At 38.3% G+C, this 20,778-nt stretch overlaps 2 protein-coding genes across 2 annotated transcripts; both read left to right on the plus strand.

Moving 5' to 3' along the window:
- Positions 1-774: 774 nt before the first annotated feature.
- Positions 775-8,605, plus strand: commd5 (COMM domain containing 5). The gene is made up of 7 exons (XM_036569194.1): positions 775-1,151; positions 1,262-1,422; positions 5,953-5,981; positions 6,079-6,129; positions 6,852-6,947; positions 7,779-7,854; positions 8,398-8,605. Exons 1-7 carry the CDS (start codon positions 1,007-1,009, stop codon positions 8,497-8,499), a joined length of 660 nt encoding a protein of 219 aa, XP_036425087.1. The 5' UTR covers positions 775-1,006; the 3' UTR covers positions 8,500-8,605.
- A 187-nt stretch (positions 8,606-8,792) lies between these two features.
- Positions 8,793-20,357, plus strand: LOC118807241 (LON peptidase N-terminal domain and RING finger protein 3-like). Its single transcript, XM_036569193.1, has 12 exons — positions 8,793-10,478; positions 12,499-12,617; positions 13,394-13,516; positions 13,651-13,794; positions 14,018-14,246; positions 14,548-14,635; positions 15,221-15,335; positions 15,612-15,733; positions 16,107-16,265; positions 16,373-16,535; positions 18,082-18,231; positions 19,588-20,357. Exons 1-12 carry the CDS (start codon positions 9,821-9,823, stop codon positions 19,744-19,746), a joined length of 2,229 nt encoding a protein of 742 aa, XP_036425086.1. The 5' UTR covers positions 8,793-9,820; the 3' UTR covers positions 19,747-20,357.
- Positions 20,358-20,778: the final 421 nt, after the last annotated feature.

Below are 20,778 nucleotides of genomic sequence, written 5' to 3' on the forward strand. Positions count from 1 at the left end.
TGAGCATATGTTTTGCTCTGGAATCGATCTCACCCGATTACGGTACTGTCTTGTCCTTAGTTACCGCTGAGAGAGCAAGACATGTACAATCGATCTACAGAATCTGACATCGATCAACCAATAGGAATATTAAGACGCTGTGACATCATTGACTGACAGCCCCTTTATTAGCATAAGGACAAGGAAATACGGAACTAAATAGAGATAAATAAATAAATATAGAAATTAATAGTTATGGAAATAAATTAATAAAATAAATTAATAGAAAAACAGAAAAAATGTTAATAAAGAAATATAAATAATAAAAAAAATAAATACAAAAATTTGTGAGAAGGGGAAATTACTAAATAGACATAAATAAATGCAGACATATTAATTTATGTAAGATTTTATTTATCAATATATTAATTGTTATGTATATTTATTTATTTTTAGATTTATCATCATTATTCTTTGCAATTCTACTTCATATATTAATTTACTAAGTCATTTATCTTTAATTCTTGGCTGCTTAAATACCTTTGGACTGAGAGGATATTGCTCAAATCAGATTTTTCGCTGAACCATGACTTTGAGCAGATGGAACTCTCCGTGGGAAATAAACAGCAACATATTCCAGCAGATAAATGAAGATAAATACTAATTTAAATTACACCAATATCACTTGAGTTGCGAAATGTTATAGGTACAATAAATCTGTGCGGAACTTCATCTGCGTTTCTCGAACGCACCCCTTGGTGCTTCTGGTGCTTGTTGGTCCTTTCCCATAATTCCGTGCTGACGAGTCACATGAGAGCGCTAGGCGGAACACTCTCAAAACATCACCGCTTCACCAAATTCTCTTCGTGGCTTTAATAAAACGAAGCTGGTACATAGGCACGGTTTAGATAGTTAACAGTTTGTGTTGTGTTTGTTTTGCAAGCTTCCGTCTACAGAATCGTTTCTGTTTGAAATGTCAGCTAGTGTTAGTTGTGTTTCTCTGCAGTATTGTAGCTAGTTGGTCCAGATGAGCTCTGCACATATAAAGACTACAGGCAGCACGATGGCGGATAATGTCGGTTTTTTAGGTGGAAGGATTCCCGCAGAAATCGAAGTCATGTCCAAGGATTTGAAAGATTTAGATAAAGAACTATTCAGGAAAATCCTTAAAGGTGTTGTCACCTATCCAACCAACTCATTTCTGCAGCGCGACAATTTCAAGTGTGTTTGACGATTTATGGTATTGTACCAGTTCCTCACTGTTTCAAATACTGTTTTACAGTTGTGGTAAACGCAGTCGAGGGCAAAGACTGCAGTGGAGCTATGGCGGAGATTGCACAGAGCAGTTCCCTTTCGGACGAAAAGTTCAGCCGTATTGTCTCAGGCATGTATGCACTTCTTAAAGAAGCCTTGCGTCTGCCATCGTCTTCATTAAAACAAGAGGTAAGCACCTTATCTCACTGTAAGGTAAAGCATGTTAAAGAGGACCAGCCAGTGTCGAATAAGTCTTGATTAATTGTCTATTCCAGTCCAGTGAAAAACATTCAGAAATAATAATAATATTTCAGCTGTAGGTTTTAGAGATACCGAACTGTTTTATGCCATAGGTTAATATATTATTTCCTGCCTGTCTCAGGGTTCCTATGCCTTGTTTTGGTTGGAACGCCCCCACTGTAAAGACGCCCTGAAATCAAAATTGACTTTGTTAACGCTAGCTACAAATTGATACTGAGCTCCTAAGGTAGCATTGCCACCATTAGCAGAAGTGAAAACTCTGCTCAAGTTGTCCAAGTAATAAGTATGTCTCAACACTTGTTAATCTGTCCAAAGTTGGTACAGACATGCCTGAAGTTGAGTCCCAAGTCATACATTTGTAGTCTGAAAATCAGTACACATGTGTAGCATATTAAATAAACAACACATACATACACACACTTACTCACTCACTTACTCACTGAGCACTTTATTAGGTTCACCTACCTTGTATCTACACTCATTGTCCATTTTATCAGCTCCACTTACCATATAGGAGCACTTTGTCGTTCTGCAGTTACAGACAGTAGTCCACTTGTTTCTCTGCATACTTTATTAGCACCCTTTCACTCTGTTCTTCAATGGTCAAGAAAACCACAGAGCAGGTATAATTTGAGTGGTGGATCATTCTCAACACTGCAGTGACACTGATGTGGTGGCATGTTAGCGTGTGTTGCGCCGGTACAAGTGGATTAGACACAGGAGTGCTGCTAGAGTTATAAACATCTCTGTGTCACTGCTGGACTGAGAATAGTCCACCAACCAAAAATATCCAGCCAACTTCATCCTGTGGGCAGTGTCCTGTGACCACTGATGAAGGACCAGAGAATGACCAACACAAACTGTGCAGCAACAGATGAGCTATTGTCTCTGACTTTACATCTGCAAGGTGGACCAACAAAGTAGCTGTGTCTAATAGAGTGGACAGTGAGTGGACACAGGGTTTAAAAACTCTAGAAGCACCTTGTGGTGTCCTGAGAATGATGAGTGAAGCACTCAAACTAAACCTGCTCTGTGGTGGTCCTATGGGGCTCCTGACTATTTAAGAACAGGATGAAAAGGGGCTAACAAAGTAACTACAAAGTGCTCCTCTTTGGTAAGTGAAGTTAGGTGTTTCTAATATAGTGATGATTGTGTGTGTATGTATACATATATAATATGTTTGTATGTGTGTGTGTGTGTGTGTATTTATATATATATATATATATATATATATATATATATATATATATATATATATATATATATATATATGTATATGTATGTATGTACACTGGAGATTATTAGAGAACAATTTATGAACACTTGATTTTTTTCAGAAATAATGTAATCTTCATTGATCAACATTTGAAGGATTTTTTGTTAGGGGTATACCATGCCACTAGAACAGTGTTTTACAAAATAACCAAGGTACTTCAACATAAAACCTTTATTTTGCAGAAAACACAATGATTAAAATTAGAGAACAACAATGACTGTAGCACAGAGAAAGATTACAACTAAATTTTCTGAAGGTTACAACAGTCACCAATCAGTAGGAAGTGTACAGGCCGTTGCTTTGAACGACTTCAGCACATCTGCGGCCACAGGACATCACTAGTCCCTCACACTGCTCTGGTGTGATTTTGGTCCACTCTTCTTGCAGTCTCATCCACAGTTTGGTGACTGTTGTGGGTTTCTTGGCCATAACTTTGTCACCAAGGATTTTCCAGAGGTTTTCTATTGGGTTTAGATCAGGACTCTGGGCTGGCAATTTCATTGTTTCAGTGTTTTCAGTTTCAAGGAACTGCTTTACCCGTTTTGCTCTGTGACAGGGGGCATTGTCCTGCATGAAAATTGCTGGCTGATTGAGTGATGAACGCAAGGAAGGAACCACATGTTGTTGAAGAAGGTTCTGATACACACTTGCATTCACTCTGCCATGTAGCTGTATGAGAGGTCCAACTCCTGCTCCCGAAAACATTCCCCAAACCATGACACTTCCTCCTTCACCTTTCACTGACTTCTTTACACACTTTGGGTTCAGTCTTTCCCCAGTTTGTCGACGAACATAATGTTTCCCATCAGACCCAAATAAATTAAACTTGCTTTCATCACTAAAGTGAACTCTGGACCACTTCTTCTCTGACCACACAACATGCTCCTCAGCAAAGGTTAGTCTAGCCTTTTGATTCTTTCTGCTAGTGAGAGGTTTAGTCACTGCAGAGTGGGCTTTCAGTCCAAATGCTCTTAAACGTTGAGCCACTGTATGACGAGACAGTTCCTTACCCTGTTCAGAGCTGAACTGGCGAGCAATTCCAGCTGCAGCATTGAACCGATTACCCTTGGAAATTCTCCGCATTATCCTGTCCTCTCTTGCATTTGTCTTTCGTGGGCGACCAGCCTTCTTGGGGGACTTGAATGAGTTTGTGATGTTGTAAAGATGCAATACTCTAGAAATCACAGACTTGGAACGACCAACTTCTCTTGCTATGGCTGATAGGGTCACCCCTTTGGCCTTCATCTGGACACCCTGCTGCCAGAGGGTTTCAGTCACTTTGGAACGGCTCACCATCTTGCAAACTATTTAGCTGCCAGCTAAATAGTGTTTGTCAGATAATTAAGGAAATTAACACCAGTTGCCAGATTAACACCAATAACTTGCAGGTATCTGAAAGTGTTCTCTAAATTTGATCAGCGTTCTTTTTCAATTATCTCATTTAAGTTTTTTATACTGTGCTTTAGAATATATACAACTCATGAAATAAGCTTAGAATACTGCTCTTTTACTCCTGTTAGGACAAATTCACATAGGACTACACAGTGACCTTGACATTTAGGAAATTGTGTGTTGTTCTCTAATTTTGATCTGCAGTGTGTGTACATATATATATATATATATATATATATATATATATATATATTATATATATATATATATATATATATATATATATATATATATATATATATATATATTGTAAAAGATGTATTTGAAAAAGAGGGACAGTGGCAGAGACATAGCAGTAGCATGCAAGCAGCTGGGCTTCAGGCTGGAATTACGCATGTTTGAAGGGTCATATTAGGACAATGTTTTAACAGTGTTAAAATTTGTGGCGTTGATCATTTATCATATTGATCATTTATTTTTAATGTTTTAAATAAATCATTAAGGCAAATATATTGCATGTTTTCATGTTTTTAACACATGACATTGAACTGGCTAACAGAAACTAAAAACAACTGCTAGTTTAGACAGTTAGCAAGTTTTAAGCAACTTCAGTTTAGACAGCAAACATTAGAAACCAAAATGAACTGCTGCCTTGAAAACAATGTTTGTCTACTTCAGATGCAACGGACTAGACAGTGGGAGGTGATCGAGGGACTGCTGTGTTTTCATTTTCATTTGAAATGTCACTCATAAATCATAAATTATAACAGAGGAAGAATTTGAACCGGTATACTGGATATATAGACTATATATATATACACACACACACACACACACATATATATATATATATATATATATATATATATATATATATATATATATATATATATATATATATATATATGTATAATGTGTATGTATGTACACTGCTAGTCTACACCCATGATCATTAGCAACTAGAATGAATTTGCAATAAAACTGCAGAAATTTCGGATGACTGTTATATTTTTTTAGCTTGTTTTGAATGTAGCCTAATTTGTTCCAGATGAAAACAAGGGAGAAGCAAATGGGTAATTAAGTCTACCTCTGAAAAACTATGTACATACAATATACAGACTGGAAATTTTAACACTGATTTAAATTCTCAAAGGAAAAAAAGTTTTCAATATTGTATAGTGAAATGATGTAATGATACTACAAAGTATACATCATTTTTCTACGCTTAAATACTCAGGAAAGATTATTGATTTTACCCCCCACACACCTCACTGCAAAAACCTGCACATGGTCTGCATGGCACACAGCATGTTGTGCAAAAGACATCATGCTTATAATAATTTTGAAAGCACTTTTTCACATTTGCAAAAATAATGCATTGATGGGGAAAAAAATTGAGAGCCCTTGCAAATGTTGAAAGAGTTGGTTGAGTTTGCATGAATTTGTGATCACAAATTCCTGGACAGACTGACTATAGAAGAGGACTACTATAATAAGAGGACTGTTATTTTGGTCACAGGAAGATGCACCAATCTTATTTTAGTGTTTTATTAAATTGCTTTTCTGTATGTAATGGTTTCATGCTGTTGTAATTTTTTTCATGTTGCAGAGATTAATGAAAAATGGGAATAACTCAATAATACAAAAAAGTAGTATATGTAATGTCATATAGCGGGTCAATGTTCTACCATGAAGCTGCAGTGATCTTTAACTGTTCAATTTGTTAACCTCAGAGAAGTATACTGCCAAGGAAATATCTTGAATTAAATACATCTATTTATTTTCCTCAGGGTTTCAAAGAGGAGCTCCGGGAGCTTAGGTAAGAGAAGGTTATGATTTGTTTAATAACAAGGTTTTAAAATTTGTTATAGTGAGTATATGATGAAACACTGATGATAACTTTTGCTAATACACAGGATTTCTGAGGAGTTCATTGCAGATTTTGCCAGTGTTGTCTTTGGGAATAGGTATGTACTAAAGCTAAGTAATGTATATTAGATTGACCGGAGTTTAACCTATGTTTTGTGTTTGCTTTTCTGGGGACAACCAGTGTTTTTTTTTTTAGTTTTTTTTTTTTAATTTTCTGATACCAATGATTAGTAAACGAGGAGACCAATGACTGAGATATGAGGCTGATATTTTTGTTGCTGTAAGCAACTTGTACACAGCTAACATGTGAACAGCTCTCCTCAAAATAACAAAAATGACAAATATGGAATTAATAAACACGTCCTTGAAACAAATGACAAATAATAAAGAGCACGGAGTGCTCAGATGGCAAAACAAAAACTTGGTACATTTTTAAATAAACTTCAAAGAGCTAAAAAACTTCCAAAAGCTAACTAAACTTTTAAATAACAATGTTTTTTGTAATATGTGTATTTGTTTTACAAGTAAAAACAATACATGTATGCTGTTATTTTAAAAGTAATACATAAATCCACAAAAGTAGATGCTGCTTAAAGAGCACGCACATACAAAATTAATTTACAGATGCTGGAATGCAGGACAAAAAAGTTTAAACCCCTAATGTTTTCAGGATACACATATTTGAATTCCTATTTAATGGATAAGCTATCAGTCCATTTTTCATTTTTACTCATTTGCTGCCTATTTTTAATTAAAGGAAATGTTAAACGGGTGTTAAATTTTGCAGTGCTAAAGTGTGTTTTCTAATTTCCTCTGTCAGACGATCAGCACTAGATGCTGTTTTCACACAGCAAGGCCCAAGATTACCAAGTTTAGAGGAATTCAGATGGAGGGTGGATGTTGCCATTTCAACAAGGTACAACATTATGCTTAAAGAAATGGTTCAGCAAAAAATCTAACTTACAAATTTCACTCCTTTACCCCAACTGCAGTCCATCAGCAGCAACATGTTTGGTGTCTGAAGCTTGTCTTCAGTTTTGCACTGGAGCTGCGAGGCTACTGTCGCTGACAAGTAATAGAAATTATTCTGTCTGTGGTTATTAGCCTATAAAGGTTGACAGGCTGGTTGACTACATTTGGATTAAAGAGGAGAGGTTGTGGAAATTGAATTTTCAGTAAACCATTCCTCTGAACAGACCTGGTGGGGATTTCCTAAAACACAGTTTATCAGGAAGCTGGATAACTTAAGCCAAAAGTGAGAACTGCCCAATAGCAGTGACCCTGAGCTCTTCTCCTATTGGTCAGGCTTGACTTTTGGCTTGCATTAATCCTCCTTTGTAAACCCCCCCACCGAAGTGATATAAACAAACTGAGAAGAGTAGAGTGTGCATGCCATTCCAATGCTAAGGGTAACTTCTTGAGAGAAGCTGAGAAATACGCTCTTAAAAATAAAGGAATGAGAGAGTTCTTTGGAGCCAGTTTGCTTCTCCAAAAGTGGAGAAGTGGTTTCAGTTGAGTTCTGTAAAGAACTATCCATTTAAATGTTTTTAGGGAACTTAATTTTGTTGCCCTTCTTATCACTCCAAAGAACACTTTTAGCACCTTTATTTTTAATTTTTGTACTTCTGAGAATAGATTTTCTGAAAAGTAGTATTAATGTACTGCCTGCTTCATTTAGTTGAAATCATGCTTTCATTGATTTATTGTTACACACTCACACATTGTTAATCATCTTTGTGTATTTCAGTTCCTTGGCTCGAGCTTTGCAGCCATCTGTTCTAATGCAGTGTAAACTTTCGGATGGAAATGTTCATCGCTTTGAGGTAATTAAGAATGATAGTGTTTTAAATGGTTTATTTATTAATTATTTTTTACTGAGAAACCAACTCATGGTCATGGACTTAGACTGAAGTTTCCAGAGCATGCTTCCTTTTGCCACTGACATATAAACCCAGTATTCCAAATGTTTTAAACGACAGCTTATTGTCTGTATAGACAGTAATTGTGTGCTCAGGACATCATGATTACTGGTCAGATGGACTAGTATACCACATATATCTGTAAATTTACAAGAGAAGGAAAAAACATTCTTAACTTTCAATGTAAGGTAATATAACATGTTATATATGTCAGTCTTTTGTTTGTGAAATTTTAAGATGATTTTTTACACACAGCGGTAGGTTTTGTTGTGACTGTGATGATATCAGAATGCACCAAAAATCACAAAGGTTGAAACATCTAGCATATTTAAATTGGCTTATTACACACAAAATGTGTGTATGCATGTGTATTTATACTGTTTTTATTTGTTTATCTTCAGTCATCTTTATCTTTTAGTCATTTCTGTCATTTATCTCTTTTTACAGGTTCCTGTGTCCAAGTTTCATGAGCTACGATACAATGTTGCACTTATTCTAAAAGAGATGAATGACTTGGAGAAGCGAAATATTCTTAAGATTCAAGACTGATACATTCCTTAAACTGCCTTCAGAATGAGCATGATTTTTCATGTCAAGAAGAAATCTGTAAATGATGACAGTTGGTGCAATTAAATCATTGTTACTTTTAATTACACATACTTTTTTTTCATGCTTTGCCTAAGCAGCGTAGAGAATATGAATAAGCAACACTGCTGTGCCCAATACACTCGTACCAGCACCATTCACACTTACATGCCAGTACCATGTTGGGGTAACTTCTGTGCTGTGAACGGACCACCACCTAAATAATATCTGGTCAGAGATGGCTGTATGGTGGTTCCTTGCCATTGATGGACAAGGTAGAGGGTGGCTGACATTGTGTATAGCGACAGATGGGCTAGAGTTAATAATTGTTTCAACGTGCGTGTATAAGGTAGATGTATGTAATAAAATAGCCAATGAGTCCCTAATAAACTAGCAACTCCCCATAGTATGGTCAATAAATCATTACATTTAACATGTCATCTGCTCAAACAGTAGGGCACTGCAGTAGTAATGACTGGAATTCCTGCTGACTAAGGAAAATCCATGGTTAAGCCTATTGCTTGCTCTTTACCCCACGTAGGTCTAGACTAGCAGGCTGGATAGCAGACGTGGCCCAATTTCCTCATCAAAAATGTTCTCAGGAAGGTTGCCCTGGTCCCATTATAGAACCCTGTCTGACACTGGGATTGAGTTCATATGATGCTTGACGACCTACATATCCCATGGCAGTTTATGTAATCATCATTCTTGCAGAATGTAAAAGTATGCAGTGAATTGAGACCAAATGACAACGTTGCATTTCATATTTGATCTGAACTTTTCTGAACAATACTAAGCTTATTCAGAGACTGAATGCATTGCCTTTGTGACTGCACAGTCACAACATGACCTACCTTTAAATGCAAGCAGAATATCACTGGTTGTATAAGCATGACAATTGTAGGCTATCGCCTCCTGTATGTTAGTATGATATTCGCGTCAAGGCTGCAGAACTGTACAGACAGGCCGGGGTGACCGATTTAATATCCACCCAGACGCGCCAGTGTTACAACCGAATTGTTTTGTAACAGTTTTAGTGACCCATCCAATGGGAATAGCCGCTCGTGGCCACGTGATGACGCTTTATGTAAGGTTTTTTTTCTCAACTCCCATCGGTATCACTGAGCGATGGAGCTATTTGCGAGGCTCGCTGTGAGAGAAAGGCAACGAGCTGAAGAAGCTGAAGAAGCCGAGGGCATGGAAACGTGTTCAGCGCCAACCGCCTCAGCAGAGGTTAGGATATCTTAGGGTGAGAGAGAAAATAAATAAACCCACGTGCGCTGCCATGGGAACGGAGAGCGTGGACGGCATGCTGGAGCTCGCGGCCGAGGCGTTCCAGGCGCGAAACTTCGAGCTGGCCGCGGACATCTACGAGTGCCAGCTCTTGGGCTATAGCGACCCGGCCGTGCAGCAGGAGCTGCTGGTGAGGAAAGCTGACGCGCTGGCTTTTGACGGAAAGCTGAGCGAGGCGTTCGAGACGTACCAGAGAGCATCGGAGCTCAACCGCCTCCGGCCCGTGCAGCTGGAGAACCTCCTCCAGTGCCTCTCCGTGCTTTTACGGAGGAAGGACAGGCTCGCCGGCAGAAGCGACCAACCCCCCGCCGCGGAGGCCGTGACCGAACGCCTTGGGGACGACAGCACCTTCGCCTGCGGGATTTGTTTCGGGTTTCTCTGTGAGCCTGTCACGCTGCTGTGCGGACATAGTTTTTGTAAAAAGTGCCTGGAGAAGGAAACGACAGAGACTTGTTGCAAAGGCTCTGAGGACATTTTGAAAGAGACGGGAGTGCACGAGTATAAAGTGAACGTGGTTCTCAGCAACCTGCTGTCCAAGTGGTTCCCGTCTCAGCTAAAGGCTTTCAGACTGAGGCGAGAAGGCAACGGACTTTACGCGGAGAGGAAGCTGGAGGCTGCCTTAGAAAAATACAACGAAGCAATACACATAGGTAGGTCAGCATGCTCATTCATTCAACTCATGTGGGATAAATCTGGTCATGATCGTTTGCGCCACGTTGAGGCCAAGAGCGAGCGTTATGTAAATACGCATTACTGAAAGTTGTGTAAAACTTCAAAAGAACAGACGGCTCTCCCGAGCCTGTCAGTTAACTAGATGCGCTGAACGGGTCGTGAGCGCGCGTCGTCATAAGTTTAGCTTTCATAAGCATATGATGACGACATCCGATTACGTAGTCCGTTCCAAAGAGGACCTTGTAGCAGGCGGGGAAATTGGGGCGTGGAAGTTGAATAAGATGTAATCTAGGCTAGGAGACCAGCCGTTGCATAAGCGTGCACTGCTGCCTTCTCTAGATTGTATAACAAAGAGTTGGAACGAGGATATATATATATATATATATGTATGTACGTGTGTGTGTGTGTGTGTGTTTTATTCTGTCCCATTGCCACAGGTCTATAAAATCAAGCACGTACCATACATTCTGCCTTCACAAACCTTTCTGAAAGAAAGGATCTCTCTAAAGAGTTCACTGAATTCAAGCATGGTACTGTAATAGGATGCCGCCATTGCAACAAGCCAGTTAGCAAAATTTCTTCCCTCCTAGATATTCCGCAGTCTCCTGTGAGTGGTATTTTTGAAAAGTGGAAGTGTTTAGGAACCACAGCAACTCAGCCACGAAGTGGCAGACCACATAAAGTTACAGAGGGGGCACTGGGTGCTGAGGTACGTAGAGCATAAAAGTCGCCAACACTCTGGTGACTCAGTAACTGCAGAGTTCCAAACCTCCTCTGACATTATCAGCCCAAAAACTGTGCAGCGGGAGCTCCATGGCATGGATTTCCATGGCAGACAGCTACATGCAAGCCTTACATCACCAAGCACAATGCCAAGTGTCAGATGGAGTGGTGTAAAGTTTGCCGCCACTGGACTCTGGAGCAGTGGAAACGTATGCTGTGGAGTGATGAATGTTTTTCTGTCTGGCTTTTGTTTGTCTGGGTTTGGCGAATGCCAAGAGAACGTTATCTGCCTGACTGCGTTGTGCCAACTGTAAAGGTGGAGGAGGGACAATGATATGGGGTTGTTTTTCAGGGGTTGGCCTAGACCCCTTAGTTCCAGTGAAGGGAAATATTATTGCTTCAGCATACCAAAGATATTTTGGACAATTGCGTACTTCCAACTATGTGGAACAGTTTGGGGAAGGCTCTTTTCTGTTCCAGCATGACTGAGCCCCAGTGCACAATAGCACAGTCATACTGGAACAGAAAAGGGCCTTCCCCAAACTGTTGGTGGGTGAGTTTGGTGTGGAAGAACTTGACCGGCCCACACAGAGCCCTGACCTCAACCCCATCTAACACCTTTGGGATGAACTAGAGCGAAGATTGCCAAGCCCTCTCCTCCAACTTCAGTGTCTGACCTCACAGATGCTCTTCTGGATAAATGGGCAAAAATTCACACAGACATACCCCAAAATTTTGTAGAAAGCTTCCCAGAAGAGTGGTAGTTGCTGTAGCTGCAAAGGGGGGGCAACTCCATGCCTATTAATTTAGAATGGGATGTCATAAAAGCTCCTGTAGATATAATGCGTCTGTGTCCCAATACTTCCATATAGTGTAGGTCAAAAAAAAGATTTGGTATTTTTATATAGATTGTTTTTAATGTACAATGAAATTAACTTTAATTTGCCGGTTATTTTTACTGCCAATGGCTTAAACATATATACCCTCACATGACTTCAGTATGTGTGGTCTCAAAAAAGTGTTTGGTAGATGTGTGGGGCAGCAAATCATAACAGGAACTCTTCAGTGAAGTAATTCAGCTACATTTTAAGCACCCTCTACACCTACTGTAATATGAGTGCAGTGTCAGAGTAAAAGGAGCCCCGTTGACCTTATTCTTACAGTTACATAAACAGAGTTCATTAGAGGGGAGAGCATTGTCATTGTTGGAAACTTCCATCATAGCTTCTACTGTACTTTTGTCTCTGTCTCAGTAATGTTAACTTTTTTTTTCAGCTCCAAAGGACCACGTGTTGTACAGCAACCGTTCAAAGATAAACTCCAGTCTGAAGAGATTTGAGGATGCACTCAGTGATGCTAACATGGCTTGTAAACTGAAACCTCTTTGGGAAAAGGTCAGAGAATTACATTTTTGCTGCTCATACCTGTTTTTTATTAACTTTATTTGTATTTCATTAGTTCATGCATATACACTGAGTAGATGCATTCAGTGCTGACCAGTTTTGCAGATGTTTTTGCTGGTAGTTGTTCGACCCTCAATGTAATTCGGTTCCAGCTGATATGAGTGTCTGGATCAAGCATGTTTAGATGATACTTTCACCTGGAAGCTGTGGAGCACCTAAAATAGCTGAGCAAAGTCTAATCTAGAAGATAATAGCTGAATTTAGATTTTTCTGAAATGGTTTCTAATATGATCTTAACATGATGACAATCTTTACTGCTTAATGTTTTAGTGTTTATGTAGTTGAATGTAATTACAGCACCTCCTTGGTTACTCTTTTAAGTACTGCAAGCTATTTTACTCCTTTGTCAAAAGAAAATTAATGGATAGAAAATGGTAAAAATACTGTTAAATCTAAGACACTACACTTGGGATTGTTATCACATTAACATATGATTGAAAATAATCAAGTTGTAGTTGTTAGAAACATATAGCATGCTCTGTATAAGCTAGTAGATAATGTATATTCTAAACAGAATACTTGATCATAAAAAGTAAATACTTACTTTTTTATGGTTGTAAAAAAGGACCCAAAGTTGCACAGACAACCCAGTGTTTCCATGTTGTTTTTACTGCAAATCTGGTCTCTCAGTGTATATATCAATAGCATTTGCTCATTCATGTAATTTGATTTTATGATACTAATCATAATCTTTACATGTCATTTAGGGACACATAAGAAAAGCACAGGCTCTTACTGCTCTGGGGAAACCTGAGGAAGCATTAACAGAGTATCTTATCTCTGTTACTTTGAATCCTGAAAGCAAACTAGCAAAAACTGAGGCACAGAAGGTGAGCAGAATTTTCTTGTATTGTTGTCATAGTCTAGTAAGAAATTACTAGTCTAGTCAAATAAGAAATGCGAAGTGTACTGTTTGGTTCTATATGTACATTTTCTTGTTTTAATTTTGATCATTTATTTACAGTTGCTGAGTGATCTCCTACAATCAGTCAGAGATCATATGCAAAAGAAAATTCTTGAAGATACAAGCTTGCTGTCTTCAAGGACAAGGGTAAAAGGTGTTCTCTCTTCAAGCACTGGTGGATCTACCACTTTACCAAGGTCCAAGGTAAGCAAGTGATGTAAACAAACTGTAACTATAATTTAAAAGTTAAAATTACACACACATTAGAACCCTTGAAGTCATCCAAATACCCAGAGAATATCAGTAATCAGGCAGCATTTTTGCAGCACACAATAAAACAGTGAATGATTGTTTGGAGAATAATTTGCATATTGTACACCTCGGTGATATCGTTGTTGTTCGGTGATATCGGTGTTCTTTTTTGCAGGACTACAAGACCTACATCAACAAAAGTGTCACCCAGAGTGCCATTTCAAGAGATGCTTCAGCCACAAGTATTGATGATCCAAGTGAAAGACAAACCTGCTGCAAGAGCAAAGGGGAGACTGAGGGATCTGCCAGCATCACTAACCGGAGCTTCTTCCTCAAGCGTAAACACAGTGTTGACAAGGATGACACAACAAGTGAAGATGGCACAAACAAGCGTTCTAAACCAGGTAAGACCGTTGCACATGGTAAAGGTGAGAGACATCATATAGTATCATATAGTATTGTGATATTTTGGGTTCAAATTAGTATTGTTAAATGGATGAGAAGTTAAATTCATCTACCATTGTAAATTACTGGATAAAAGCATTTGTTAAATGTGTACGGATAAAGCCTTATTGAAATAATGTCGATTTGTCTGTCACAAGTTTTAAAAATATGCAAATGTGAATAAAGCAAGTTCTGTTTTGCTTCATTTTTTTTTGTACGCCACATGCCTGAACAGTGTTGCTGTTTTTGTTTTCTCATTAGATGAGCAGAGAAAGGTGGGAACAACATGGGGCAGTGTGATTGCTGATCTGATTGACCCATCTGATCTGGAGTGCTCACTATGCATGAGGTATTTATATAGCTGAGAACATACCATTCCTACAAGTTCTATACATAACTGTAATTTGATGTGGTAAGCTTTTAGAGAGGCAAAAAGTTCCATTAAAAAATATAGATTTACTCAGCACTTTCTAAATATTTTGTTATTATAGCAGGATTATTTTTAGGGGTGCAGCAATATGCATAATTTTAGAAACGTTATGATTTTCAATTGTGAGGTCATGATATGACCTTTTTTTTCCAAATATTCACATATTTGTGTTATACATGTCTTGTTCTATTTATATATTACACAGATTGGTTATATGTCATTGATTTATTATGTATTACATAGGTTGGTTTGAAAATAAGGGTTGCAAGAAAAAGCATGTTTCGTCATAAACTATTTTAAATTTAAATTTTTTGAAAAGGTCTTCAATCTTTTATTAGAACGACTTTATGGTACCGTTTTGCAATTGTTACACAATTTTTTTCACATGATCTATTAATTTTAATCAATGTGCACCGAAAAGTTCAGATGTAGGCTAAAAAATTGCCGTGCCTGTACAGTATGTACAATTTTATGTAATTACTCCATCTTAATGGTGCCTCCTAGGCTCTTCTACGAGCCGGTGACTGCACCATGTGGTCATACTTTCTGTCTGAAATGTCTGGAGCGATGTTTGGACCACAATCCTACATGCCCTCTGTGCAAGGAAGACCTTTCAGAAGTAAGTTGCAAAACATTCCTAATAACCTCTTCATGACCAACGATATGTTTGAAAAACGCATTGTGTAATGGTTGTTCTAAAAAAACTCAGTTTTTAGTTTTAGGCCTGAAACATACTTCACGCAAGGATGCGAACACAGATGCTTCGAGCTACTCAGACGGGGTTTTGCGTACTTGCGTTGAGTATGTTTCTGGCTTTAGTGTTGACAGTGGTAGGATCAACCTAGATACTGCATATGATTATTACACTATTAACAGTATGCCTATTCTCTTACAGTACTTGGCACAAGGGCAGTACAGTAAGACTATTCTGATGGAGGACATCATATGCAAGTACTTTCCTGCAGAACTTGTAGACAGACAGAAGCTTAATGAAGAGGAAATTGCAGAACTATCCAAGTAAGGATTCAGCTTGCTAAAGTGTGGTTTGATAGCATCCCTCTTACTGTCTTACCCTACCAAACAAGCTTGCTCTACTTCAGTTTCTCTGACAGATTTAGGAGAGCTCATACGTATTGATACCCCAGAGGCTATCCCTGTTGGAATTTTGTTTTTTAATTGCTCAAATGCTCATGGACTTATGGGTTTTGCTACACTTTGCAGAATTACATTGCATTTTTATAAATTCTATTTTCCAAAATCTTTAATTTTGTATTTGGAGCAATACATACATGTCAGTGGGATCAATGTGAATGTGTTCATTTAGCCTGATTTAATGTGATTTTTGGCACCAAGTACTGCACCTGAACATGTCTTACAATCTCTTTTACAGTTTAAATAAGAATGTGCCTATATTTGTTTGCACCATGGCCTTCCCCACGGTCCCTTGCCCACTGCATATCTTTGAGCCTTGCTATCGGCTCATGATCCGGAGATGCATGGAAACGGGTACAAAACAATTTGGAATGTGCCTCAGCGACCCCATCAAAGGGTAAAAAAGAAATAAAAAATGAACACCAGAAAACTAGAATGACTCAACTCTTCTACAAGTATGTAATTGATTTTATTACTTTACTAAATATGGCCATTTTTGTCTAGGTTTACTGATTATGGCTGCATGCTTGAGATCAGAAATTTGGAGTCCTTTGCTGATGGGCGCTCTGTAGTGGACACCATTGGGAGGAGGAGGTTCAAAGTAGTCCAACATAGCCACAGGGATGGATACAATACTGCAGACATTGAGTACTTGGAGGATATTAAGGTAAGGAATTTTGAAGTATTTTTTATCTATAACTTGACCTGGCAGTGTTACAGAATGTAAATAAACAAGTTGTTTTGTTTGCAGTGTCTTTAAAGGCGAAGAATAAAAATCATATTCACAATAATCCACTGAAGGTCTTGCCATGTTGTGAGATATTGGCGCTGGTGTGTTGGCCAGCATATCGTATTAAATTGTTGATAAATCTTTTTCTTTGCCAAGTGAAGAGAGTTCAGAAGAGCAGTGTTTTCAGAAATGATCTTTATTCAGAGAGCACTCGGTCCATCTTGTCACAACTTGTCTGACTAACAAGTCTCCATGCCTGAATTAATAAGTCCAGAGCTTAGGCAGTAATCAGCAGTGAATATTCAAAGTTTCGCCTCTGGGGGTTGGGCTTGGGTGGGGGGCTGAGAAAGTTGTTTAGAAAATTTGTGTCTAACGCCAATGTTGAAAGCACATCTGATGTAAAACCAAATTTCCAGGCTAACTGCTTTACTCCGTTTACCAGGCCTACTAGCCTCTCTTAGCGGCGGGCTAGGGGGTAACAGCACAGCGTATGCACTGGTTAACTGGCGCTTCATGGAGGGGGTCTAACTTCAGGTATGAGTGACATACATTGCGGCCCTATTTAGGCTCCAGTACAGCACAGCACTGTTTGCAGCCTCCCTGGAAATACATGCTATCTAGCACTGCGTTAGCGTGACGTTCAGTGCTGTGAGAGAGCAGGATGTGAGGTGCCTGAGCTGAGATGGTGTATAATTCCACATTTTAACAGTGCAATTAGAAAATATAAATATAGTACAAGAATGTGCCAAAATGTATTGTGGCATCGCCACGCCAAGTTATAAGTAGTTTTGTTATTTTAAAGAGAAGAAATGTTTGTTTATGGCTGTTTATGGCTGTTTTAGTGTTATTCCTACAACAACTTTTATGTTGAAGAGCCTGAATATGGGTGGAGTGGTGGGCTTTCCAGAGTAGATAAGAGGCTGTGTTCTTAGCTGTTAGTGCTGGAGAGGCTGTGTTCCTTCTTGCCGTGTTTGGTGCTGTTTTCATCAAATAAAAAATAAAGCTGCATTACAGTATTTTGCAAGTCTCCTTTATTAATAGCTTACATCCATTACAGCAAAAAAAAAGACCAGAAATATCATAATCCAAAAATTACAATATTCAGGTCCAGCCTTATATTAAGTGTTTCCCTGCACCTATTGCTTCATCTGTTAAGGATTGTCAGGACAACAAACATTCTGTTGTGAGGTATACAAGTAGCTGTTTGTGCCTAGATACTAAAGACAATATACGTTCTATTGTAAAGCCATACAAGTAGCTGTTTGTGCCACTATCATGGACAAGAACCCCTCTATTGTAAGTCAGGAAATGTCTAACTGAAGTAGGCATCTGCTAGCCATGTGATCAGTCATTTGGGCACTCTAAAATAAGGGCTAGAACAGACAATCAAATCAAGACAAGTAAAACTAAAGAAAGAAAAGGAAAAAATATACCACTGTATTTATTTTCTCTGTTAAATATTCTTTCTTTTTTTGCTTAATAGGTAAACGGGGATGCTGAAGCAGAGTTGCAAACACTCCATGACCTGGTGTACGACCAAGCCTTGGTCTGGGTGAACTCTCTCAAAGCAGAACAGAAGGAGCGGATAGAAGGCCACTTTGGACCTATGCCAGAGAAGGATTCTGATCCACAGGTATCACTTATTATGACTTTTACCACAGAAACAGTCACATGCGAAAGTTTGAGTATCCCTGGTCAAATTACATTCTTTGATGAAATTTTAAGTGAAAATAAATTAATACATCATCTACAGAGAGATCCCCGTAAATATGGCATTTGTCAGCAAATTTTACTGCACAATTTCTGTTTATTTGCTGAGTTTGATGTATGAGGAAAAAAACAAAATATAAAATGTGCCGTAACTTTTGTACAGGCCACATTTAATTTTTTTATTAATGTTAAATTTAGCACATGAACAGTAATTGCATTAGTTCAGAGGTGTGCTTTCTGTGGATGTGTACTTATTTCCATGTAACTTGACTAGGGGTGCCCAAACTTTAAACAAATAAAAATCATGCTGGAATCTGTCGATCAGGAGTAGAGAAAGTACAAAATAAAGTCCTCTAATTATATTTATATTTCAGAAAATATAAAAGTTCTTACAAAAGTAGAAGTACTCTTTCAGATATGTTATCACTTTGAACAGTCTTTGTTAAGGAAACATTTTTGGCTGCAGACATGAACAGTAAATACATCTGAAAGCAAGAACTTATAGTTTAACTGAAGTTGAGTCAAGTACAGAAGTTAAGTGTTAAATTCAAGAAGGCATTGTTGCATTACCAATCTGACATGGGCAACTTCATCAACCTTAATAACTTCAGATGCCTAGGCATCCTATTTAGGCTTGTGAGAAAAGTTAATATTTCTGAAAGAGGCAGGCTGTATTGTGTTGAATTGTGGTAGGGGATCCTGTGGTCAAAGTAGCAAGACTTTTAAAATCCTCTAGATCCTCTATAAGGAATCTGATGGCATAGATGCAGTGGCCTAGACATAGAGTATTTACCGTTCTTACAGTTAGGCATTCTTTTAGGAAATAGCAAAGTAGCGTTTCCCAGTCCTAGAGTAGCCCTGGCCTGCATCCTTTCGTGTTTTCCCTCCTCTGATATGCCTAATCTACCTAATTGGCTTATTAACAAATCCTTCCTGAGTTGAAGTGAGTGTGTTAAAGCGGGAAACACTAAAACTGTGCAGTGCTGAGTTTGAGCTTGGAAAACACTGAAGTGGAAAACAGGCAATGTTTTCAGCAAGGCAGACCAGCTTACTTAAACATTAAATGATTCATTGTGACACACGACTGACTGTGTTTATGACAAATGTTTTGGCCTACTTGTGATTTAATGACATTAGACATTAGAAAAATTAAAATAAGAAATGTTAGTGTTTCTTCATCCCTTAGAAGGGTTAAATGGGAGAATGTTACTATATTTTCTGATGGAGTATACTGTAGTTTGGCAGTCATGACTGACAGTTGTTTTCGACTTTTGTACAGGCAAGTCCCAATGGGCCATCATGGTGCTGGTGGCTTCTGGCAGTGCTTCCACTTGAAGGCCGAGCTCAGCTGCCCTTTCTGGCGCTCACGTCTCTTAAAGATCGCCTGACCGGCATCCGCCGAGTGCTTCTCCTGATGGCACGCAATCGCTCTCGGTGACTTCCCCCTTGCCTCGCTGCCTCTTTTCATAGGCCTCTGCCTCATAGTCCTCTCATGACCAAAATCTATTAAGCCTTCTCTATATATACAAAGTCCTCTGATCAGGAAGATATGGGCTTCAATTAAATGGTAGTATCAACTGAAGATTTTGTCTGGCCTATGCAGATTATGGATCCTAGTTCTGGACCTGATGGATCACTTGATGCATTTCAGGACACTTAAATTTTTCATTCATATTTGTTTTTGGGCTATTTTGTATTTCTTTATTATTGTTATTTATAAATGTGTGTGATTTTGACACACTGTTTACTTTAAGACAAAGATTACATTTTGAACTGATGTTTAGAAATGTACAAATACAATTTGAACAACATCAAAAAACCTATAGAAACACTAACTATTTGCAGATTAAGTTGTACATATTCAATAATCACCTGAATTTACCTCTTTGGTCTGTAAGAACTTTGGTGGTAAGAGCTTAAGTAAATTTATGAGTGATGGTACAAACTTTATAATATTTTCAAATTCTTAATATGGATACATGCTTTGATAAGGGACATGGAGGCCTGCAAAATAGATTATTACAGTAAATGAGTAATTGATTTCATAGATAACCAAGGAAACCTGTACAATTTATGCCAGAAGACCCAGAGACTTTGCCTATTGAGACATATTCGGTAAAATTTATTTGACACTGAAGCTTTCTGAATGTTTTTCCAGGAGTATTCTTCAAGAGGAAAGGTGGAAAATCATATTAATATTACGTTGTAGGCAATGCATTTCAGTATATTATGCATAAAAGCAGCTTCATTTAAAGTGATGAGCTGCAAAAACAAATAAAACCCGGCAGTGGTAGTAAGAATGCACAACTGCACAAATGTCTATTTTACAGCAATATTGTGTATACCTTGCTAAAAGGGAGACTACATATGCAGATTTAAAAGTTTACGGTTAAGTGAACCATTACGTTTCTGTTTCTTAGTAGTGAAATTAACAGTAACTGTTTGATTTGTTGTGTTGCAACATGACCTC

The sequence above is a fragment of the Colossoma macropomum genome, unplaced genomic scaffold, assembly GCF_904425465.1.
Source record: "Colossoma macropomum unplaced genomic scaffold, Colossoma_macropomum, whole genome shotgun sequence".
Lineage (NCBI taxonomy): Eukaryota > Metazoa > Chordata > Actinopteri > Characiformes > Serrasalmidae > Colossoma > Colossoma macropomum.

Bases quoted from the DNA above. Each gene is read 5' to 3' on its own strand.
- LOC118807241 (XM_036569193.1), top strand. From the start codon at position 9,821: ATGGGAACGGAGAGCGTGGACGGCATGCTGGAGCTCGCGGCCGAGGCG. The intron at 16,266-16,372 runs GTAAAAAAGAAA...ATTTTTGTCTAG, and splicing joins CTCAGCGACCCCATCAAAGG to GTTTACTGATTATGGCTGCA. The intron at 16,536-18,081 runs GTAAGGAATTTT...TTTGCTTAATAG, and splicing joins AGTACTTGGAGGATATTAAG to GTAAACGGGGATGCTGAAGC.
- commd5 (XM_036569194.1), top strand. From the start codon at position 1,007: ATGAGCTCTGCACATATAAAGACTACAGGCAGCACGATGGCGGATAAT. The intron at 1,152-1,261 runs GTGTTGTCACCT...ACTGTTTTACAG, and splicing joins ATTCAGGAAAATCCTTAAAG to TTGTGGTAAACGCAGTCGAG. The intron at 7,855-8,397 runs GTAATTAAGAAT...CTCTTTTTACAG, and splicing joins GAAATGTTCATCGCTTTGAG to GTTCCTGTGTCCAAGTTTCA.